This window comes from Lactuca serriola, chromosome 4 (genome assembly GCF_051521515.1).
Source record: "Lactuca serriola cultivar US96UC23 chromosome 4, Lser_US96UC23_V15, whole genome shotgun sequence".
NCBI classification, from domain to species: Eukaryota; Viridiplantae; Streptophyta; class Magnoliopsida; order Asterales; family Asteraceae; genus Lactuca; species Lactuca serriola.
The window spans coordinates 304,512,979-304,537,668 of NC_136411.1; the positions used below are offsets into that span (position 1 = coordinate 304,512,979).

The 24,690-nt window shown below is 39.2% G+C and overlaps 3 protein-coding genes across 5 annotated transcripts; all 3 read left to right on the forward strand.

The window, feature by feature from the left end:
- Positions 1-9,731: 9,731 nt before the first annotated feature.
- LOC145097248 (putative late blight resistance protein homolog R1A-3) lies at positions 9,732-13,343 on the forward strand. The gene is made up of 2 exons (XM_079034781.1): positions 9,732-11,572; positions 12,046-13,343. The coding sequence occupies exons 1-2, from the start codon at positions 9,900-9,902 to the stop codon at positions 13,172-13,174; spliced, it is 2,802 nt and encodes a 933-aa protein (XP_078890907.1). The 5' UTR covers positions 9,732-9,899; the 3' UTR covers positions 13,175-13,343.
- A 1,071-nt stretch (positions 13,344-14,414) lies between these two features.
- On the forward strand, positions 14,415-19,477 carry LOC145097249 (uncharacterized). 3 transcript variants are annotated; one of them, XM_079034785.1, is made up of 6 exons: positions 14,415-15,961; positions 16,035-16,208; positions 16,303-17,850; positions 17,939-18,091; positions 18,169-18,418; positions 18,486-19,477. In XM_079034785.1, exons 3-6 carry the CDS (start codon positions 16,867-16,869, stop codon positions 18,689-18,691), a joined length of 1,593 nt encoding a protein of 530 aa, XP_078890911.1. In that variant the 5' UTR covers positions 14,415-15,961; positions 16,035-16,208; positions 16,303-16,866; the 3' UTR covers positions 18,692-19,477. The 3 variants fall into 3 exon arrangements, with proteins under 3 accessions (XP_078890911.1, XP_078890910.1, XP_078890909.1); XM_079034784.1 differs by having other exon boundaries at positions 14,415-15,441; positions 15,778-15,961; positions 16,035-17,850; XM_079034783.1 differs by having other exon boundaries at positions 15,418-15,961; positions 16,035-17,850.
- Positions 19,478-20,758: 1,281 nt separating this feature from the next.
- On the forward strand, positions 20,759-23,993 carry LOC145097250 (rRNA (cytosine-C(5))-methyltransferase NOP2C-like). Its single transcript, XM_079034786.1, has 10 exons — positions 20,759-20,870; positions 20,953-21,079; positions 21,392-21,536; positions 21,759-21,849; positions 21,962-22,159; positions 22,264-22,499; positions 22,566-22,697; positions 22,795-22,862; positions 22,942-23,003; positions 23,522-23,993. Exons 2-10 carry the CDS (start codon positions 20,967-20,969, stop codon positions 23,665-23,667), a joined length of 1,191 nt encoding a protein of 396 aa, XP_078890912.1. The 5' UTR covers positions 20,759-20,870; positions 20,953-20,966; the 3' UTR covers positions 23,668-23,993.
- Positions 23,994-24,690: the final 697 nt, after the last annotated feature.

Consider the following 24,690-nt stretch of genomic DNA (forward strand, 5'->3'; position numbering starts at 1 on the left):
GACTTCCAGGAGTATTTTTAGTAATTGTTGGCATTCTTTGAGTTCAGTGATTTGGTGTTGACTAGTGGGGGAGTTCGTGACGGTGATTGGAGCAGCGTGATTTTAGTTCTTCAGCCGGCAGTTACAGGTGAGTTATCCTCACTATATCGACAGGGTCTACGGCAACAAGGCCGACCCTTTTATCGGATGGAAATTCGGGTAGTTGTTGTTATGTTATTGCTTTGTTATGTGGTTGCATCCTGGTAGTTAGGAGGGTTTATGTTAGAGACGTGGTTAGGGTCGGTATCCTGGTTTATAGGATGATACTATGCTAGTGACCAGTTAGGTCGGTATCCTGGTAGGGATGTGCTATGTATGTGCTCTGCTAGATTGGTTGATTAGTTGTGAATTGCTATATGATTATATGTTTATGTGCACATGGTTGTTAGACTGGGGTTGGGTTGAGGCGGGTCCTGCTTTGTGCTGTAGGCCAACATATCCAGGGTGAACCGGCTATTCCGAAGGCCCAGCGAGCGGTCCGGATAGGCTGTAGGCCCCAAGAGGGCGGACCAGATGTGCCGAGGTTCGGAGAGTGGATTAGGCCTACTGAAGGCCCGGTGCGGGCGGACCAGTCACACTGTAGACTTAGAGAGTGAACCAGGTGGATTGAAGGCCCAATGTGCGCGGACCAATCACACTGTAGACTCGATGTATACGGCTAGACCCGGAGGGTGGACCAGGTGGATTGTAGGCCCAATGCGGTGGACCAGTCACATAGTAGACCCAAAGGGCTGTTCTGTTCTGTTTATGATATGATATGTGTACGGTATTGTGGTTGGTATTTTGGGGGTATCTCACTAAGCTTTCGGGATTACAGTTGTGGTTTAATGTTTCAGGTACTTCAGGAGACCGTGGCAAGGCAAAGGCGTGATCATACCGCTCCTCATGTTTATGTTTTACGATATGGTTCTGGGAATACTCTGATAATAAACATCTTGAAACCTTTTTATAATAACTTAATGAAATTGGGTTGTTTTTGAAAAGTTTAAATTGGTTGAAAATTTTAGAGCGTTACAAGTTGGTATCAGAGCCTTGGTTTGAGTGAATTGGAGGAAAATTTGTGTGAATCCAGTCTCAAATCAAGGAGAGTTTTCAAAAGAGAATTTAAAATGGTTTTCAAAAATGAGTAAAGGAGGACGCGGAGGTACGATCAGCCGGAGCCAGTAAGTAACCCCAAAATACCATACAAGTTATTTGTTTTTGAAATATGATAGAACAACATGCTAGTACTAGGCTAGGGATCTTCAGGAATTGTATGATAGAGTTGCCTGATTTATGATGCCTGCTAGCCTAGGATTCCTTTATGTATGAGATTTTTAGTGTTCCTCTAGGGGTGGTGGTTGATTGCTCGTTATGTATTCTCTTCACTAGGGTGTTGTGGTGATACTTGATATAAATATAGGTAGGTGTGGAAGGTAGTATGGGCCCGTACTACTGAAAGCACAGGACCCATACGCGCATCAAGGAAGTCACAACCCCTAGGGTTGGGTTGGGAGTTGGTTCCCGGGTTAGTGGGAAGTATCTGATGTTTTGCGGTGATTTCAGTATGGTGGTTACAAGGCATGCTAGGAGTGGATCCGGATCAGGATCGGGAGCAGGAGAGGGCGGTCAGGGTGGTTCAGTACTACCCGAGGTTATTGGTCAGATGAGCACAGGCGAGTTGGATGCTAGGATTTGTGAGATCCTGCATGATGAGGTTGCTGCTATGTTCCGGGCCGAGTTGCCTGAACTGTTTGGGTCGATCAAGACCGCCATGGTCGAGTATTTTGATGAGCGCTATGCGGCTCTAGCAGAGACAACAGCCGCGGCAACTATGGCATCGACAGGGGGAGTGGCCAGTAGAGGCTTTTAGTATCGGGACTTTGATAACACAAAGCCCCTACCTTCGATGGAATTCAGGATCCGATTGTTGCTATGAGATGGTTGTCAGACGTGGAGGGGTGTTTCTTCACATGTTCATGCCCTGCTGATCAGAGGGTGAGGTGTGCTCTGAACCTGTTAAGGCTTGGGGCGAAGGATTGGTGGAGGTTGACTGCGGGGTCTTATTCTGATGTGCAACGGACTGCGGTTACTTGGGATCAGTTCCGAGACATGTTCAGTACTCGTTATGTTCCGCGGGTGGAGCGGGAGAGATTGGATCAGGAGTTTTTGGAGCTGAAGTAGGGTTCTGAGTCGGTGATGGAGATCACCAAGATGTTCACATAGAGGGAGATGTTTTGCCCTGCATTTGCTTCGGAGCAGGCTCAGATGACCCAATATCTGAGTATGCTCAAGAGGAATATTAGACAGTTTGTGTCTACACAGAGATGTGATACCTTGTTAGAGTTGCAGGAGGCCGCCAGGCGACGTGAGTTGGAGATTGAGTTGCAGTTGCGAGAGCAGAGGCAGGCCCCAGTGCAGTCGCAACCGGCGCCGAAACGGTCCAAGACCGTTGATTCTAGGTTTGGAGATCAGGGCAGCCGCACCTGTGGGAAGTGTGGGAAGGGTCACACCAAAGTTTGTTGGTCCGGTGGTGCGTGCCGCAAGTGCTAGAGAGAGGGGCATTATGCGAGGGATTGTCGTCAGTCGGCCCCGGTTCAGGATATGAGAATTTGTTACCAGTGTCACCAGGTTGGTCACATGAGGGCCAACTGTCCACAGCTTGCTGCAGGACCAGTGCAGGCTCCAGCACGGGCCACTTTGAGGATTACAGGTGGAGGTCAGGGTGGAGCGGAGCCCCCGAGGGCTCAGGGGCGCGCTTTTCAGCTTACAGCAGAGGAGGTCAGGGCAGAGCCGGATGCATTTGCGGGTATGTTTTCGTTTCGTTGCTGTTTGCGTATCTTGTTGTTTATGTGGTGCTGTGTTTTATTTCGCCGTTCTGCGTGTTTCCTGGTTTGGTTGGGAGTGTTAGTAACTAGGAGTGTAGGAGGTTAGCATCCAAAGGATTGATGGTCAGGATTCGGTTGTATGGTCTTATTGTCGGGTATAGCAATTGGGATATGAGAAGTGTTCAGCAGGGAGTCGAACTCCCTTAAAGTTTGTGAGGTGCGATGCTGGAAAACGATTTTGTGGAGATTGCTCGTTTCAGAGGAAACTAGTTCGTGGATACCAGGAGTATGTTGAGTAAGGATTATTGTTTTATGCCAGTTAAGTCACCGGTGGTTGGAAGTCAGTGTTCTAAGTGGGGAGAATTGAAAATTTCTCTGGAGGATTGACAAGCATTAGAGATTGATTAGCCGTTGAGATTCGACGGTGTTTCAGTCAGCCAAGAGTGTGGGCTGGTATGAGTAAGTGACAGACAAGTGGGGGTAGGGAGCAGACCATGGTTTCAGGAAAGGTAGTGGTTGATATGAGGCTTGGGTTTAGGCCATGGAAAGGATTCCGGGATCGGAACGAGAGTTCAGAACCCCCTGGAAGGCTAGAATAGTATGTACGGAAGAGATTCCTGGGAAGGATAGTTCGGGATGATGTGTGATAGTCTGAGCGGTCCGGGGAGACTGAAGGCCGGTGGGCGTACCAGTCAGGCCCAAGGCTCGAAGAACGGTCCAGACAGGCTGAAGGCCCTGGAGGGCGGTCCAGACATGCTGAAGGTTCTGAGAGTGGTACAGATTGACTGAAGGCCTGGTAAGGTGGTCCAGTCATGCTGAAGACTTTGTATGTGTTAATAGATCTATATGAAGAGATGGCTTGAGTATGTTGTAATGCAATTGCAACCAGTGGGTCTAGCCCCGGGTATTGATTATATTAGTGAAAGGTGGGGTATGGACTTCGATGGTCCTTGTAATCAAATTCAGAGTATATGTGATGCATGGAATAGCGGTTACTCTACAAGGGATAGTGTAGAGTGGGGTGTGAGCACCGTGGCACTTGTTGTTATGGCAAGGTCGTCGAGTAGGTTTCCTTGGATAAGAACAGGAAAGGGTATGTAGCTCCGAGAAGGAGTGTTGATTCACTGCAGTGGGAACGGTAGTGTGGATGGATGATTGAAAGTATTTCAATTAGGGATGTTGAGCACTGTGATTATGCCAGTAGTATGGAAGCACATCCAGATGGGATGTCTGTTGAGGTTGCGGAAGAATTTCCGGTGGTGTAGAACCAGAGGAGTTCGGAAGGGATGCAAGGATGGAGCTTTGGATTTTCGGTATGGTTGTGACCATGAGTTGTGTATATAGTGGTAATTCATATTGGGGATGATTAGTGGTATCGTCAGTGTGTCGGGTTTTTCCAACCCGAGGATGTAGACCAGGCCCATTGCGGAGGAGAGCTCCTGGGAGTTACTCGGGAGCTGAAGGGGGTGTCATCCTGCCAGCACGAAAAGAAAAGAGTTTGGATTTACTGGAAAGGAAAAGGGTATGTAGTTCCGGAAGGAGCGAGGGTCCTCTGTGAGGAAAGGAAGTGGAGTAAATGGGTGACCGACATGCTTCAGATATTGATAGAAAGTATAGAGCTTGTACCAGATATATGGGAGCACCTTCGGGTGGGCTACTTGTGGAGGATAGTGGTTCCAAAGTGGAGACCGGGACAGAGGAAGGTGAGACGGCAGGTTAACAGACTCGGTAGTAGTCTGGACCGGTGCTGAGGACCGCATGAAGATATTACGGTCGGAGACCAAGGACCTAGAGACCGTGATGAGAAGGTGTGAGTGAGTTGATTGTGAGAGCTGAAGGATGTGGCGTCCTACCCGTGTGCGAAGGATAGATCGATAGGGGAAATAGGATTGGTTCCAGGTTGCAAGTTATCAGAGTTATCGCCAATTTTGAGGCGAAGGGAGATGGATTAGTGACTTAGCAGAGCTCAGTGGGTTGATATGGTATCTGGCAGCTCGCAGGTTGCGATAGTATATCCCTGATTTGAAGGGACGGTATCTTCGGGTAATACGTGGTCGATATGTGGTGTCATTACGGAGGAAGGCCGATGGTCGGCTTGGAGTAGTGGTAAGGATGTCACGCGAGAAGTAGTCATCATAAGAGAGATGTAGTAGTAGGGTTGCAGGAACCTGAGTTGATTGAGAAATCGGAGTTTGCAGTGCAAGGGTTTGAGCTGAAGTGTATACTGCAGTAGGCTTCGAGGACGAAGCCTAATTTAAGTGGGGGAGAATTGTAACACCTCGAGTTCAAAAGTGCAAGTTTCGGGTTCTTAGTGTAAATAAGGAACGTCGAATCGGCGAGTCGATGGATAGACTCGACGAGTCAAGTCGGGATTATGGTCACGGGTTAAGTGACCAACTCGGCGAGTCGGCGGCTGGACTCGGCGAGTTGGTGCTGGATTGAGAAAAACCCTAATCCGGGGTTTGTGCCCTATATAAAGAACATAATACCTTTCCTCCAGCCTCTTTACCCTTCCTTTGAGTCCTAGAAACCCTAATAGCCATGAGTGGAAGCTTGGATAAGTGATTTAAGAAGGAAATCTTGAAGACTAAGGAGCTTGGATCAAGGAGGCTTGAGGAGATTTGGTTTACTCTTCATTTGGAGGTTGTTTTGAGGTAAGGATTCACCATCTTGGCTTTATTCCTTCTAGATCCACCTTTTTGGAGCTTTAGGGTTGTTTGGAAGAATTTATGTTGAGATCTTGATGCATGAGTTAGATCTGGAGTTGAAGCTCCAAATTTGAGTTCCATATGGATTCTATGTGAAGAAAGCCCTTTGATTAGCCATGCAAAAGCCAGTCCTAATGAGTTAAGTTCTTTTTTAGCTTGGTTTTTGATGAATGGGTCATGGAAACACGTAAAGGTAGCAACTTTATGTTGCTAATGGACCATAAGGACCCTGATCTAGTGTTTGGAGTAAGGGAGTGGCTCTGTGACTCGAGATTATAAAGCTTCACATTAGACTCGGCGAGTTGGACTAGAGATTAGGCATGAGTCGCGTAGTAACTCGGCGAGTCACATGGGTGTACTCGACGAGTTGCATGAAGATAGGAAGGAACTCGACGAGTTGGAAGAACAACTCGGCGAGTCTGTTGAAGATTGCCTTAGGCTCGGCGAGTATGTTCTTGGACTCGGCGAGTCTGGTCATGGAACCCTAACCTTTTCTGGTTAATTCGTGAATCGGTGAGTCGAGGGATGACTCGATGAGTTGAGCATGAAGGGACTCAGAGTTTGTTGGACTCGGCGAGTCTTGGGGCGACTCGACGAGTTGAGTCATGGTTTGGGAGTCTCTGAGTATAGGGACTCGACGAGTCAACGGGTTGGCTCGGCAAGTAGAGTCAGCCAGGAAGTTTGACTTTGACTGAGGACTTTGACCTGGACCAAGAGTTGACCAGTCGACTTCAAGTAGTATTTTTAGTAATTGTTGGCATTCTTTGAGTTCAGTGATTTGGTGTTGACTAGTGGGGGAGTTCGTGACGGTGATTGGAGCAGCGTGATTTTAGTTCTTCAGCCGGCAGTTGCAGGTGAGTTATCCTCATTATATCGACAGGGTCTACGGCAACAAGGCCGACCCTTTTATCGGATGGAAATTCGGGTAGTTGTTGTTATGTTATTGCTTTGTTATGTGGTTGCATCCTGGTAGTTAGGAGGGTTTATGTTAGAGACGTGGTTAGGGTCGGTATCCTGGTTTATAGGATGATACTATGCTAGTGACCAGTTAGGTCGGTATCCTGGTAGGGATGTGCTATGTATATGCTCTGCTAGATTGGTTGATTAGTTGTGAATTGCTATATGATTATATGTTTATGTGCACATGGTTGTTAGACTGGGGTTGGGTTGAGGCGAGTCCTGCTTTGTGCTGTAGGCCAACATATCCAGGGTGGACCGGCTATTCCGAAGGCCCAGCGAGCGGTCCGGATAGGTTGTAGGCCCCAAGAGGGCGGACCAGATGTGCCGAGGTTCGGAGAGTGGACTAGGCCTACTGAAGGCCCGGTGCGGGCGGACCAGTCACACTGTAGACTTAGAGAGTGAACCAGGTGGATTGAAGGCCCAATGTGCGCGGACCAATCACACTGTAGACTCGATGTATACGGCTAGACCCGGAGGGTGGACCAGGTGGATTGTAGGCCCGATGCGGCGGACCAGTCACATAGTAGACCCGAAGTGCATGGCTGTTCTGTTCTGTTTATGATATGATATGTGTACGGTATTGTGGTTGGTATTTTGGGGGTATCTCACTAAGCTTTCGGGATTACAGTTGTGGTTTAATGTTTCAGGTACTTCAGGAGACCGTGGCAAGGCAAATGCGTGATCATACCGCTCCTCATGTTTATGTTTTACGATATGGTTCTGGGAATACTCTGATAATATACATCTTGAAAACCTTTTTATAATAACTTAATGAAATTGGGTTGTTTTTGAAAAGTTTAAATTGGTTGAAAATTTTAGAGCATTACACTCATAGTATGTGGGCATTTCAACCCGATGGTTGTGGGCCAAGGGTATACTATCCCGAGGATGATTGGACCCATAGGATGTTAGCATTCCAACCCGAGGGTTGAGGGACTGGGACATTCCACCCCGATGGTTGATTGGGCCCATAGTATACTGTTATTATATGTGTGTTATTTGTTGTGCGGGTATTTTGGGGAAACTCACTAAGCTTTGGGCTTACAGTTTTAGATTTTTTTTTTCAGATACTTCGGATGACCGTGGGAAGGCGATGGCGTAACCATACACTTTCTCGTTTTATGATTGTGATTTATGGGAAAACTCCGATATTGATTTATTTTGAAAACAATTTGTGAACATTAATGGTTTTCGATGATTTTGCAAACAATTTATGAACTTGGGTTGATTTTGAAAAGTTAAAATTTTTGTGAATTTTTATGGATGTTACAAGTTGGTATCAGAGCCTTAGTTTGAGTGAATTGGAGGAACACTTGTGTGAGTCTAGTTTCTAACTAAGTAAAGGATTTTCAAATGGTTTTCAAAATACGAAAGGGGGATGCAGAGTGTACGTTAGCCGGAGCCAGTAAGTAGACCCCAAAATACCATGTATTTGTTTGATATTGTGATATGTTAGAACAACACGCTAGTTATAGGCTAAGGATCTTCAGGAATTATATGAAAGAATTGTCTGATTATATGATGCCTGATAGCCTAGGATTTCCTTATATGAAATTGACATCATTACTGTAGTTGCTTAGTGTATGCATCATAGTTGTACATAATTAAGATCTTATAGCCTAAGAATGTTTGGTTTGGCCTTATTTCCTGTTCTTGTTTGATGAAGGGCTTAGATTAAGATTAAATATTCGAAAGTCTATAGGGTCCAACGTTATGTATGACTAGCATACACGAGTGTTGCAGGGTTGGTGGAAGTTTTATGGATGAGTTTTGCAGGGTTGTTCGACCAATTATGAGATATTTAGCCTTCCTCTAGGAGTGAGGATTGAGCGCTCGCCATGCTTATGTGTATTGTTAGGGCATTGTGATGATATTTGAGACAAATATGGGTATGTGTGGAAGGTAGTATAGGCCCATACTATTGAAAACACATGATCCATACGCGTAGTAAGGAAGTCACAACCCCTAGGGTTTAGTTGGGAGTTGGTTCCACATGTCTCCTATTTTTTATGATGTCTTAGCAGGTCAAGCACCAAATGTGAGTTATATTGTGAAATGACCGGGAAAATAATATGACATATTATTTTACTAATAACATATATCCTTCATGGTTTGCCTTTGTTAAGTCAATAACTTCCCCCAACTTCGGAAACACAAGTTGTTCTTGCTAGAAAAGATATTGAATGAACATTTGGAGTTCTAAAGCTCGTTTTGCATTTTATTCGACACGATACCTTTTGTAGGACAAAAATATCATGGGGAAAATGATGATAACGTGTATTATCATTCATAATATGATCATTAAGAATAAGCGTTGTACATACCATCACTATTATGATCCAAACGAATTTCTAAATGACAGTCCTACAAACCGACAGCGAAGTACCTCTACTGAAGATGAAGACCAAAATTTAAAATATTCTACTTAACGAATTGCAGACCAGCCTAGTTATATGACTAATAAGGCACAACCACGCAATAGAGAAGCTCAAAGCACTCTAAAAAACGATTTGATTGAGCATATATGAGAAAATTTTGGTATTGATGAATGATGACGTAATTTGCGTCTTCCGTTTGTAATCTTGTATTTCATGTATGATTGTAATCTTGTATCTTGTATTTCTATGAATGTAAAATATTTTTATTTAGTTTTATATTTAAAGTAAATAATTTATTTATTTCGAAATAAATAAATTATTTTTATTTTTTCTAATAAATTTTAGTAAAATAAAAAGTAATCTTAAAGTATATTAATTAATAAATATACTTATTTAATAAGAAATTGGTGCGAATTGGGTTGTTAACATGATAGTGTTTGGATTACTTTTGATTTTTGGTTTTTAGTTTTTCTAAAAAGTCTAAAAAATGTTTGGAAGATACAAAAGTTTTTGTGTAGTAATTTTTGTAAAGAAGAAAAAGATTGAGTTTTCAAAAGTTTTATAAAGAAGAAAAAAGTAGGTTTTCAAAAGTTAGAAAAATGTGATTTTTTGTGATTTTTAGCTTCTTGTTTTTTAAGTTAAATTAAACTCAAAAGTAAAAAATACAACTCAAACACTTTTAAAAAATAATTTTTGGTTTTTATCTACTTAAAAACTAAACTCAAAAAGAAGTTTTACGAAGAAAAAAAAAAAAAAAAACTTTTAAGTTCAATGAGTTTGATTGGGTTGTATATATGAAAGTGAAACAAGTTGATTTTTTAATAGTGTTTGGTTGTGGTTGTCCAGCGTCAACCAACTAAAATCCTCCTGGCTGCTATACGACACAATTGTTGAACGTAATCAACCAACGCGAGTCGCATACTCCGGAATTTGATTCATTTACTGAAGTTTCGTTCGCAAATTGGGGACTGTAAGTAGTGATTTCGAGTGAATACATCGTTGCCTTAATGGCCGTTGCTACAGATCGGCTCTTGAAGCGGCTTGAACGGCTACGTACTAAAGCAGATCACATGATCAAGGATGTTTCTCTAGACTATGAACATACTCCCTTTATTGCATCTCAATCCTTCAAAATTCTCTGCAAGAAAGCTATGTCGGTCTGTATAATTGATCCCCTATGGAGAATTGTGCACCTTTCAGCTCCCGAATTGATCAAATTTCTCCATGAGGAAGAAGGGTATACTTCTTTAGATGTTTACTGGCTGAAGTCTTTACCGAAGATCCTTTACGAGCTTCAAACTGTTTTAGATTGTGTAAGCGACAGCAGAAATTGGGGCAATTTGGATAGGCATGTGTGGGATGAGGTAAATAAAGATGAAGAAGTGCAGGGTATGTTGAAGAAGATTAAAGGTACATTATCTGATTACTTTCCTGTTCTCATTGATGAAGCTCCAAGAGTCATTTGTGCAATAGAAGAATTGAAGACAGTGATTGATGCAATTCTAATACTTTGCTGCGAGTTTCTAGACTCAGACATGAAATTCGTTGTGTTTGATGATATATCGAGAAGAAAACTTGAGTCAGGATTTACACAGAGGCAACTTGAACTACTCTCAGTACCATTAAAACAGAGTGTAGATGAGGAAGAAACCGTGGTAGGGTTTGAGGATGATACAATAAAGCTGCTTGATATGCTTACTGGATTTTCAAAGAAGCTGGAGATCATCCCAATTATAGGAATGGCAGGACTGGGTAAAACTACCTTGGCCAAAACAGTATATGAGCATCCTTTCATCGTATATTTCTTTGATATCCGTGTTTGGTCATGTGTTTCTCAAGAATATGTAAAGAGGGATATTTTACTTGGTATTTTGAGTTGTATTGTTCAGCTTACAACCAGATTTTATAGCATGAGTGATGAGCTGTTGGGAGAACAAATATACAGAGGACTGAAGGGTCAAAAATATCTAGTAATCTTTGATGATATTTGGGATGATAGTCATTGGAAGGACTTAAAACTATATTTTCCAGACGATAGAAATGGAAGTAGGATACTGCTAACCACCCGGAATTCAAATTTAGGGTCAACAACCGCTCATAGTCATAGGTTGAGGCTACGAACAGCTCGTGAAAGCTGGCGAATATTACAAATGATGGTTTTCAAAAATGGAAAATGTCCATGGAGATTGTATGATATCGGAAAGCAGATATCTAGAAAATGTTGTGGGTTGCCTCTTGCAGTTTCTATAACTGCAGGGCTTCTGAGAGGTAAGTGGACAAGAGGCTCATGGAAACAAGTTGCTGAAAGTCTAAGCAACTATATTGTGAATGACCCAAATCAGTATATGGATACTCTAGCATTAAGTTACAATCATTTGCCTCCACATTTAAGACCATGTTTTTTGTATCTAGGAGCATTCCCGGGTGATTGTGATATCCCGGTGCACAAACTGATTTGGTTATGGGTTGCTCTCGGATTCATACATCAAACCGGGAGTGGGGGTAAAACTTTGGAGGATGTAGCACAGGGTTACTTAATGGATTTACTCGGGAGAAGTCTTGTAATAGTTTCCAAAAAAGGTGCTGATGGACAAATTAAAGCTTGTCATGTCCATGACCTATTGCGCAGTTTGTGCTTGTGGAAAGCAAATCAGGAGGGGTTTTCTCCTATACTCTACAGGTATATATATATATATATATATATATATATATATATATATATATATATATATATATAATTTTGTCAACTTTGTATATCTTTTTCATCTTGAAGAATACATTATTGAAATTTTTTCACAAATAGTCCTAATGCTTTTCAATTTTTCCCTAAAATAGTCCTTATGAAACATATTTTTGCATGGATGGTCTCTACGGAGCAAACCTTGCACACAAATGGTCTTTACGAGTAACTTTGTGTGTGTGTGTGTGTGTGTGTGTGTGTATATATATATATATATATATATATATATATATATATATATATATATATATAGAGAGAGAGAGAGAGAGAGAGTATTTGTGTGCAAAGTTTGCTCCATATGGACCATCTATTCAAAAAAAATGTTTCACAAGGATTATTTTAGGGAAAAATAAAAAGCAATAGGAGCATTTGTGAATTTTTTCAACCTGGGTTGATTCATCCATAATTGACAGGTATGGGCGTGTGACATCAGCACATTCTCCTGTTGCAGAAAGTGAAAGTAGTTGGTCTTCAGATCATTCTACTCAACATGTGAACTTCCTTTTGTGTTGTCCTGTAGAATTGGGTGAATGTTTCCATGTGGGTGGCTCTTTTGATTGTGAGACCTATAAATTTCTTAGGGTATTGGATATTGAATCCGCCTCTATATTCTCTTTTCCAAAAGAAATACTGAATCTAGTTAACTTGAGATATCTAGCAATTCAAGCTGAAGATGGGAACCCCCCAACATCAATTTCCAACCTCGTACACCTACAAATCCTCATCATTTCATCAAGGAAGAATGTTTTTGTACCTAGAAGTACATGGGATATGGAATGTCTGAGGCATCTTTATATTAAGTCGGGGGAAAAGGAAAATCTTATTGAAGATGTCTCTTCCGATCGGGTATTAGAGAATCTACAGACTATTTCAGGTGTTTGCCCTTCTACATCTTGTGTGGGTATTTTGTCCAGAACTCCTAATCTTAGGAAACTTGGTTTCCATGGATGTTTAGTATCACCTTTAGGGGTCTTGGAGTTTCCAAATATATGCTCTTTGACATGTCTTGAGACGTTGAAATTATCAAACACAAAGATGTATCATTCCACTGTGAAGTCATGCAGCCTAATTATGTTTCCTGAAAGTCTTACACGGTTGACTTTATCAGATACTGCTTTGAACTGGAACGAGATTCGGACAATTGGGTTGCTTCCAAACCTTGATGTTTTGAAACTGAATGTTAATGCATGCATTGGGGAAATATGGGGAACAAGTGACATGGGATTGGGATTCAGAAAACTCAAGTTGTTGAAGTTGCAAGACTTGGATTTAGTAAAATGGGAAGCTTCAAGTGGAGACTTTCCAAGGCTTCAGAGGTTGGTTGTGCGAGGATGTTCAAGACTTGAAGAGATTCCAGCCTGTATTGGTGAAATCTTAACACTAGAATTGATCGAGGTAAGTTGGTGTAACGAATCTACTGCTCAATCTGCAAGAAGAATTCAGAAAGAACAAGAGAGAAATGGGAATGATTTCCTCAAAGTCTTTACTTCAGTGCACAAGGATCAGCAAGGAAAGAGGAAAAGACCAAGCCATGATGATTGATTTGATTCTCTAGGTTACTGATAAGAATAGAGATGGCAAAATACTAGGTTATCAAGGAAAATGTAATAATCTGTAAGTAATCGTAAGAAAATGCAAGGGAGAAAGCTTGTGTTGATAATCCGTTATGAAACTCAATCAAAACAATAATATTCCCTCCTTTTTTATTCTATTCTCTCTCCATAACGGCTCTTAGCCACTTTCCTGATTTGCCCTCTTGATTCTTCTAGAATACACCTTTAGTGCTCCGGTGTGCTTCCTTTTATGATTACTAAGTAAACTTGTGTGTACACTTACCCTCTTCTCCATTATCAGTTTTTTTTCCCTGAATGAATCCACTGATATCAATTTGTGCATGTGTATATCTTCGGTTTTGGATAATTCAACTTCTTTAGTCATTGCTTAGAAATTCATTTTAATCTATAAATTAGATATCTGTCAATCATTATGAGCTTGTTATTGGTGAGTTTGCGGAAGCAAATCAAGCAAATCCATGTTGGAGTTATTAAGTGAAGTATCTTAGTTATTGTTAAGGCCCCGTTTGATAGTCATATTTCCAAGTTCAAATAGATTTTTCTGCTGAATAGGCCGGAAAGACTATTTGATTTGCACAAAAATTGTATTTCCGTAAGATATGTCTTTCCCATAAAGCCTCAAAACCATATATTTCTGGCTAAATGGGCCGGAAAGACAATTATGCCCCAAACACCATATTTCGTCGCCTCTTTCTTTCTTCTTCTGGTTGGAGAGTATCAGACATGAACCTTCATCTGTTTCATCTTATTTTCTTTCTTTTGGTTTTCAGGCATAGGATTAAGGAGGACCATTTTATATATAAAGTTTAAATCAATAATTTTGATTTTAACCTATATTTTGCGTAAATTTGATTTTGTGTGACAATTTATATTTGGATTTTTAAATGATTATCATGTAATTTTGTATAACAATTTGTATGATTTTATAAGGGAAAATAACACATACCACCTATGAACTTTTTAGGCTTTACCCTTTTAGTCACTTAACTTTTTAATGGCTTTACGAGGGAACAAACTTATTTTTGTTGGGTCGATTACGTCTTGAAGTTTTGAAGGGGTAAGCCGGTCACACTTTTTCCACTTCATTTAAAAATGCCACATAAGCTTGCCACACACACTTATGGACCCCACTTTCCTTGACTTTCCTTGACCCACCTTCACCCACATTGACACACCTCCTTGGATTGTGATTCCATTTCACTGCAGCTGTATGAAAACCCAAAATACAAACCACACACTTTAAAAAAAGCTATTTCTATTAATTAACATTACGATGCAATGATTAAAATGATTTGGCTCGGGTGCCTTCAAATCAGGTTAGAACAACAACCAATTTAATGATCCATTTGTAAGAAATCAAAAGGAAACTGCAGAGATTTAATATTTTCTTTATGTACATAAAGATGTACGAAGGATTTTTAAGTTTTTAGCATATTATCAGCAAGGAAATGTTGACAACACCTCTGGGGAAGTCTTGATGAGTCTCCGAATTTCGTTAGCGGCTTCAATTTTGGAACAGGGGTTGTTGGGATCATCTTGGATGAGGAGAAGAAATGTGTGGGTGACGGCGGCGACGTTGGTGGCGATGGTGAGGTGACCGGGTTGTGAATCCATGGAGTGAGGGGAGGTGATTCACTGAGAGTTGCTCTGGGTGGTCGATATGTAATTTTTGAGGGTGGTCAGATGCAATTTTGGCACAAGCCAGGGGTAATAAACCTCTCTCTATATTGCTTTCATGGTGGAATCCATCAAGGGATTATGGGTTCGATTTGTGTATCCAGTCATCAATTCTTCTTTTTTTGGGTTTTTTTTGAAGCTTTCAACTACTTCATCTAACTTTGAAGATATATGTTTGAATCGAACCCAAATGCAAGATATGAAAGAGGATTCTTAAGGGGTTTCAAAGATGATGATTCAAATCTAAGACAAAAATCGTTCCATTTTATTTTCTAGGGTTCGGTTTAGGGGTTTTAGGAAAAATGGAAGGTGAACCATGCCCAGATCGACAAACACATGGTATAAAGATCTAGAAAACGAACACATATGAGTTCTGGTTTTGAACTTTTCTTACGTTTCGATTTCAGATTCATAACAACAAATACATCTTCTTTTTTCTATATTTTGTTTCATTGATGTTCATCACAATTTTTTGTCATTCACCCAAGTCAACAAATCGGGTTGGTGGAAGATGGATGGTGGCAGAGGTGGGAGATCTGGGTTTTGTTCTTGAATTTGGTGGGTTTTGTTCTTGAATCTCACTTAAGGCTTTTGTCTTCCACATATACAAGTCTACCACTTCATCTATCACAGGATATAATATAGCAAGATAATATGATTATTTTTCATCATTCAATATTATAATCAAACAACATGGTTTCTTTTCCAATCAATAAATTTTTGGGTAAATTACACCGTTGGTCCTTCGTGCACATGTCAGAAAGCGTGTTTAGTCCCTATTTCCAAAATTTAACTAGTGCAGTCCCTCGTTGTTATTTATCTTGCACGGTTAGTCCCTATGCACGTTAACTGTTAAATTCTTCCGTTTAAGCTACCCACGTGCCTTGCACGCAGGGGCATTTTCGTCTTTTCAGGGTTTGTATACATGAACCAGTATGGCGCGACTTCGATAACCGATCATTTCTCATTTCATCCTCCGTCGACCCTTAACATTGCACGAGAAAACCCTAGTTTTCTACGATGGTGAACTGGAGGATTAGGCAAGAATAGGAGGAATACGATCTCCAAAGCTCATACGGTAAAATTTTCTACATTTTCAGTTGATCATCCATTATATGTTCCTAAAATGTAATTTTTTTTTGGGTTCGCAGCTGACAATCCATCTATGTTCTCGATACGATTGAACTATGGTGGAGTTTTTACGAAGTTTCCAGGCCGCAAATACATAAAGGGGAAGATGAAATATATTGATGCCATTGATAGTGACTTGTTCTCGGTGCATGATATGGACGAGATAATGGAATTGCTTGATTGTGTGGAACCAGGTAAAAGTATTTATTATCATTTCAAACGACCAACCTGGGATTTAGATTTTGGGTTGTATGCTTTGGGTTGTGACGAAGATATAAACCACTTTAGGTCATACGTGTATGAACACAAGGTGATAGAAGTGTATACAGAGTTTTGGGAAACCAAGCTGCATACGTATCAAATGTCCCCAAACCCTGCAAAGATAAAGATACACGAAATTCCTGAGTCCCTTTGTCGTAAAAGCTTGTTATTGACATGGTCAAATTCAGGGGATTGTCCTAGTGAAGAAGCCCCTGTTTTTGAGAATGTAGAAACTATGGATGAACCCCCTAGTACATTACTTGAAACAACCTTGGAACAACCCCTTTTTACATTGAGTGAAACAGTTGAGTCAACCCCTGCCTATATACCAAGAATTGAAAGCCCTTTGACTGAACCAATGATAGGAAGCACATGTCCTAATGTTGATGGTTGGGATGATACATTTGAATGGTGTGAACCTTTTCGTGGGACTCCTATGGAACAAGATGAACCAAATAGTGAAAAAGCAGGTGAAGACAGTCAAGCTAGTAAAACAGTCATGATAGTGATGACAATGAAGATATTGAATACAGTCAAGATAGTGATTACATAGTTGATGAAGATAATTTGTTAGATGATCCAGAGGTTGATATGAAGAACTTTCACCTCAACATTGACAAAGAGGTGGAGTGGGTTGGAAGTTTTCCTGATGATCGAGATGAAGCAGTAGAAGGTGATGAAGAATTAGAGGTTATAAACACTGAAGAATTTGTATTTGCATCTTCATCAGATGAGGGTGAAGCTAGTAAAAAAAGGAAGAAGATAAGAGATTTACGAAGAGCACATAAGAATGAAGCAGCTGCTGTCAAAGATCCATTTTACATCCACCAAACTTTTAGCACGGCCAAGGAAGTTAAACAACAAATTTATCTTCATTCCATACAGAGTAGAAGAGAGTTAGACTTCGTCAAGAATGACAAAAACAGGATTAGAGTGGTTTGCAAAGGGACAATACCAAACCTTGGGATATTAGAAACAGGTGGGACCAGCAAAAGTAATGACAAAGTGGGACCAAGTCAAAAGAAAAAGAAAGTGAAAGATGGTTCTATTCATAAATGCCCATGGGTCCTACTAGTGAGTAAATGGAAAAAAGACATTAACTGGACTGTTAAGACCTATGAAAAGCAACATACATGCCTTCAAACAAGGAAAATTAGGGCATGCAACTACAAGTTTCTCTCTGAACAGATTGTTGACACAGTGGAGGCAAACCCCGAAATACCACTTAGAGCATTACGTGAGATGCTTGAGAAGAAATACCAACTTGGATTGTCAGACATGAAAGTTCATAGGGCGAAAACGAAAGCCCTGGAATCAATTAGGGGAGATTTTGCTGCTCAGTACTCATGTCTAAGAGACTACTTACAGGAGGTGCAAAGTAGAAATCCAAACACCACAGTCAAACTTCAGGTGCAAAGTGAACCATGTTATGCATTTGAGACCAGGGTATTTGAACGAGTATACATTTGTCTTGGTCCACTGAAAAGTGGATTTGCAGCAGGGAAAAGAGATTTACTAGGGCTTGATGGTGCATTCATGAAGGGTCCATACCATGGTATGATCCTGACAGCAGTGGTATGTGCATAATCATATTTTAGTATTTGATTAATGTTTGACCATAGTTAATTGTTTGCTTATTACTATGTTTGACATGATAATTCAGGGTTTAGATGGGAACAATTGCACATACCCTTTGGCATATGCAGTTGTTGAAGCAGAGAACTTTAATTCATGGACCTGGTTTTTAACTAACTTAGGAGATGATCTTGGTTTGTATGCAAACTCCAACTTCACTTTCATATCAGATAGACAGAAGGTAAATAAAGTTCTCCATTCATTTTCACATGCATGTTTTACAATTCAATAAGCAACTTCACTCTTTTGATGATTTAGGGGTTATTGCCTGCACTTGAGAAACTTTTCCCAGCAGCAGAGCATAGATATTGCCTAAGGCATCTTCATGAGAACATGAAACGTAAATGGAGGGGCAAGGAATTCAAGGATTGTCTTTGGAAATGTGCAACATATACCACCATACCACAATTCAACAGTGCCATGGAAGAACTAAAGAAACTTAACAGTGAAGCATATGACTGGCTTAATTCTATTCCACCTAAGCACTGGTCCAAATCCCACTTCTCAGGTATATAATATTATGTTTATAAGTGTATAATTTTTAAATATGATCTAATACAGTTGTGTTTTATTAGGGAGGGCACATTGTGATGCTTTGTTGAATAATATGTGTGAGAGTTTGAATAGCAAGATAGTGAAGGGTCGTGATAAGCCAATTATCAGTTGCTTGGAGTTTATTAGGGAGTATATCATGAGGAAAATTGTCATGGTTCAAAAAGAAATTGATAAAGCTAATGGCCCATTAACTCCTACAGCCACTAAGACCCTTGAAAAAAATTAAAGAAAAGGCAGTACAGTGTAGGGCAGTGTTCTGTGGCAATGGGAAGTACCAGGTTACAAGTGAAGGTATTAATCAGTATGTGGTTAATATGGACCAACAAACTTGTTCATGTAACAGGTGGGAACTGACAGGCATACCCTGCAAACATAGTATAGCAGCTATATGGGATATGAGACTCAACAATGAAAATGTTGGAATACCTGAGACATGGGTACACCCAACTTATTGGCTCAAGACTTGGAAAGAAATGTATGTCTTCAAAGTTGAACCTATTAATGGGAGATTTTTGTGGGAAAAAAGCACATGTCCTACCAAGTTGATACCACCAAAGTATCGTGTCCCTATTGGCAGACCAAAAAAAAGAGAAGAAGATCTGCAACAGAAGATGATGGAGTGTCCACAAATGGAAATCTGTAACATGCACAAAATGTGGAAATGTGGGCCATAATGGAAGGACCTGCAAGGGACAATCACAGACTGGGAATGGAACAGGAGAAGGTGCAGCAGGGAATACAACAGGAGAAGGTGCAGCAGGTAGCAGTGGTGGTGTACAAAATGGAGTTGGGAACAAAGGAAAAAGCCCCATGCTTTGAGAATTTGTAGTTTGGTATCATGATCATGAAGAATAACTATGTTTTTGTTAGGCATTTATTGCCATATTACTTTGTTGTTATGTTTTGTATTTTGATACTTTGTTGCTGTCTAGGATAACTATTTGTATGCCATAACACTATGTTGTTATTTTGGATGTCCCTTTATGTTAATGGTCAATGGTTATCTTGGATATTTTAATTTTTGTCATTTTTTATTGTTATATTGGATGCTACATGTATTGAATGGTATATTGCATATGTTGCAAATACCACATTTTCATTAAATTTGAACACCAATTGATAACACCACATTATGATTACACAATATATTGTAACTAAAATTGAAGTTTTTTTGTTAATACAAATAACATTACAAAATACACATACCAAAATACTAACAGCTTCATTACTAAACCTACACTTTATATATAAGGACTGAAACAAAAAAAACCCAGCTAATAACTAGGTAAAGCTTCAATTTGCGATTTTGTTCTTCAAGTTTCATCTTAAACGCCATACAATCACAGTCCTGATCATAATCATTCACCCATCCTATGAACTTGCATAATGGTGCTGAACCAATTAAAGTAGATGAAGAATTAGGGCAAAATTAGAGAAGATGAAGAACGAAATTGAAATCATTAACCTTACCTTTACTGTACAAGCATAATAGAGTTTCCCATGGTTTCTTTTGCTATAAAATGTGCGAATCACTGCAGTGGCTCCACAATTGCATTTAATATCGATCATTGTTATCTATTTGGAAGAAATCGATCGAACGAGGGGAAGAGACGAATGAGAGGATAGTAGAGGAAAAGAGGGTTGCAGTGTTTTATAGGATTTAAGGTGTAACGGCATTAAGAATGGACACAAACCCTAAAAAGACGAAAATGCCCCTGCGTGCAAGGCACGTGGGTAGCTTAAACGGAAGGATTTAACAGTTAACGTGCATAGGGACTAACCGTGCAAGATAAATAACAACGAGGGACTGCACGAGTTAAATTTTGGAAATAAGGACTAAACATGCTTTCTGACATGTGCACGAGGGACCAACGGTGTAATTTAGCCTAAATTTTTCCAGACAACAACTATTCAATGGACCCTTAGTAAACAAGTGTAAAATTCATGGACACTTCCATAAGACCCTGTTGGCTTTGTATGTATAAAAGAATGTAATGGATTCATGCCCTTTAAAATATTAAAATGTTGAAATTTGATGTATAAATTCACATTACTGGAAAAGGGCTAATGGAACACACCACATATAATATGGTTGTAATAAAAGTCCATATTATAAGGGGATACTACTAATCAAGGATATGCTACGGTTAGTAGAGTATCCCGTACTAGAAACAGTGAATATGGCTAATTTAATATTATTAGGTAATTAGCTTGAAATTGAATATGGCTTAAAACCTAGATCAAATACAGCTCATTTTAATCAACAAAACAATTTATGCATTGTGCATTAAAGTGTTTGTATTGTACAAGTTCATAAAGAATAAATTTAGGGTTAACTCTCCGCACTTCGTTGCCAATTCAATCTCCCATCGAATTACAGCAAACTGCCTTCAATTTTCATCAAGGTAAAAGTTCAATGTACTCGCAATAATATTTCCGTACGATTTGCGTAAGAAACCTTAGTTTTCAGAACAATATGATGTTCAGGTAATCCGAAGAGCATGGAAGCGATCTCAAACTTGCCATTGCCTGATGCATTTCTTGAATTTCTCAACGAGAACGGAATCGACCCTTCAATTTATACTGCCACTGATTCTACACCTCGCTATATTAGGTAACTTCCCATATCCCATTTCCTAGGGCTGCTGTTCTTCATTCTAACTTTTTCCTTGCAAAATTTTATCTTACTCATGGAAATTCCTTCACGAAATATATAGTTTCATATAATTTTCGTTGAAATTAAGTGTCGCTAAAATCTAAATCCAGTTCAAAGAAGTCTAATTATGACTTGTTAAAGTGAAACAAACCACTTCTAAACAAATAATCAAGATTTTTCATTAGTAGAAGTCGAACTATACAAGAGCATATATGCAAAGTATAAAGATTGACCATCAAATCCATCTATCTTCTCTCGTATTTTCTTCAGATTAAAGCCTGGATGTGAGGAGCAACTTGAAGCAATCGAAGCTGACATCAAATGTAAGCTAGAGAAAGTCGAATGGTTACCCAATTTTTATTCTTTACCACCCCACATTCAGATTGCTAGCTCGAAGTCATATCAAGAAGGAAAGGTGATCTTTCACATCATCTTCACTAATCACTACAAAAACGAGTTTCATTATTTCTTTAGGGTTAATGTCATATGTGACCTAAAGAGCAAATTGTGTACTGTTGGTTGTAATTTCATGACATTAACCTATCTACCACACATTGTTAACAACCATATAAATAAAAAAACTTTCAATTTCTTCCTATTTCCAAATACATATTATGGGTTTTGTAAAAAACTTCAGATATATGGAATTGATGCAGCATCTGGAGCTGCAGTTTCAGCTTTAAACATCTCACCTGGAGACCATGTTCTTGATCTTTGTGCTGCTCCAGGTATATATATAACTTATGATGAGTTGTATTTATGTCTCAAATCTCAATTAGTTTATATTGTTAATTGTTATCTAATCCATTAAAAAAATCATGTTGCTAAATTTGTCACAAGGTGCTAAACTTTGCATGGTGTTAGAACTTCTTGGAAACTCAGGCTCTGTAACTGGTGTTGATGTGGCAAAACATCGGTTAGCTGCTTGTAGAACTTTAGTCCAAAAATATAAACTTGGTGATCATTGTCGCCTCTTTGTAGCTGATGGAGCTTCATTTTCTTTAATCCCAATTCGTGTTCATTCTGATTTTAAATCAGGTAACATTTCTTGTTCACAAATTAGCAATATTTAAATCAAGTACCCCAAAAGGGCCATATTACATTGGAATTGAAACTTGTGTTCAAGTTTTTGTTGTTTTTAGTGAACAGGGAATTTGGTGTGGAAAAAGATGAGTTTTTGTACAAAGAGTGGACATCTAGGAGGCCATGGAAGGAAAGAAAAAGGGCAAATAAGGAAATCAAAAATGGTTTTTTGGAATTAATTCAAGATCCTGAGTTGATATATTATGGGAGGTGTTCTGGGGTTGTTGGAATGAGTAAGATTGAATTATTTAAAACGGTTTCAAGACATGAGATTTCACAATATGGTTATGATAAGGTATTTTTTTTATATTTATTTTGTAGGTTTGTGTTAAATTTTGGTTTTTAATTTTTGAAATATCAGGTACTTGTGGATGCTGAGTGCACACATGATGGTTCAATTAAACACATACAAAAGTTTGAAAATTGGGGGTGGTCAACCATGGAGAGACGTGTCTTGGATGCAGAGAGAACCGATGATTTGACTGTTCTTCAGGTGGGATGAGGAGGGCATTTACGTCTTTTACACATAGCATTATTATTATTATTATTAGAGTTTTGTATCTTTTATTGACATGTTTGACTCAATGCAGTTTCGGCTTTTGACAAATGGTTTCAAACTATTGAGAGTTGGAGGGAACCTTGTTTATAGCACTTGCAGGTATAAAAAAAATCAATATCTTACTTTGGTTTGACCGGATGTTGACTATCGAGTTTTCTTGTAATTTTTTATGGAATAGTTTAACTCATGCTCAAAACGAAGACGTTGTTGAGAGATTTCTTTCTTTGAATCCATGTGCCGGTAATTTCCCTCATCTCTACTGCGTTTGACATGCATTAGACTGGGACTGAGACAGATGTCAACAGAACACAAATTACAATCTTTTGTCCCATCCAAAAAGGCGAAACAAAGTGGGATAGGGACTCGCTCTCGACCTCGCGTCTATACAAAAGACATAAATGCCCTCCTCATCCTCATCATCGAAAATAGCTCTAGAAAGCTTGTCCCATATAGTCTTGTCCCGTGTAACAAATGCAGACTGCGTTTGTTAAACAGGACATAACTGGACTATACAAGCTTCCTAGGGCTATTTTCGATAATGAAGATGAGGAGGGCGTTTATGTCTTTTGCATAGACAAGAGATCGAGAGCGAGTCCCTGTCTCGCTTTGTTTTGCATTTTTGGATGGGACAAAAGATTGTAATTTGTGTTCTGTTGACATCTGTCTCAGTCCCAGTCCAATCCATGTCAGATGCAGTACAAACTGTTGTATTTTATTGTTCTCAAACGTGGCCTTACATATTCCTTTGTGTTTTGCAGAGTTGTTGGTGATAGATGATTCGGAATCTTGGCCATGCAAAAGTGGAAGGATACCAAAGACTTTGCGTTTTGATCCGTTGACTTCTAGAACGAGTGGCCTTTTTGTTGCCAAGTTCACAAAACTGGCAAAAGATAATAGATGTTGAAGGGGTTTTGCAAGTTGTGTGAAGTTTGATGGTGTGCATTCGATAGTTGTACCACAAGCTTCATATACTTGTACCTTTCCTTGCTTGACGAGAAATTCTCAGTGTTGTTCATCAAATTGTAGAGTAGCATGAATGACTCTCAAAGGTCAAATTAAGTATAGAATTAAGTAGTGAGTTGGTATTTGTATTTTCATGATTTCTTTTATTTTGTTTAACTTCATAATTTAGGCGGGAGTGTTCTTTTTAGATTTTAACTAGTTATACACTTACCCCCTGGAAAGACTACAATAGTACAATATAAGTATATAACATAGTATTTTGAAAAATCTCTCTCTCTCTCTCTCTCTCTCTCTCTCTATATATATATATATATATATATATATATATATATATATATATATATATATATAAGGTTAGGTTATTTTGTTTCTAGTAACTATTGTGTGCCAAAATGCACAGATCTGGACCATCGGATGGAATATAATCAAAGGTAATGATCTGAGGGTCTATGATAGTAGAATAAGTTAACATATACCATATAATCACACAAATTTCAGCATAAGGGCATTTTAGTCAATTAACCTATATTAAAAAAGGAAATTTTCGGATTTTTAGGGATAATTAATTCCTTTATTTTTAAAAATCTGAATATTTTAAATTAATTCAAAATTACAAATTCGAATTTATTCTATCAGAATGGTAGAATGTTAACTATAAACTAGTAAAAATATATTCGTCGATTATATTCTGTCAGAATGACAAAATGTCAACCATAAACTAGTAAATACATTCTAAAAAGAATACACAAAATCAATTCTTGAACTAATAAATATTCAAATAATTACATTGTATGATTATAATTCATTGAATAATAACAACATTCTAAAAGAAAAAAGAAAAAAAAACATCACAATCTAACAAAAACACTAATCTATTCTAATAAAATATTAATTTTTAGCAACACTTTATACATTGTAGCATAACACATTCTGGTATAATACACTCTCGTTCTCTATGTTTTCT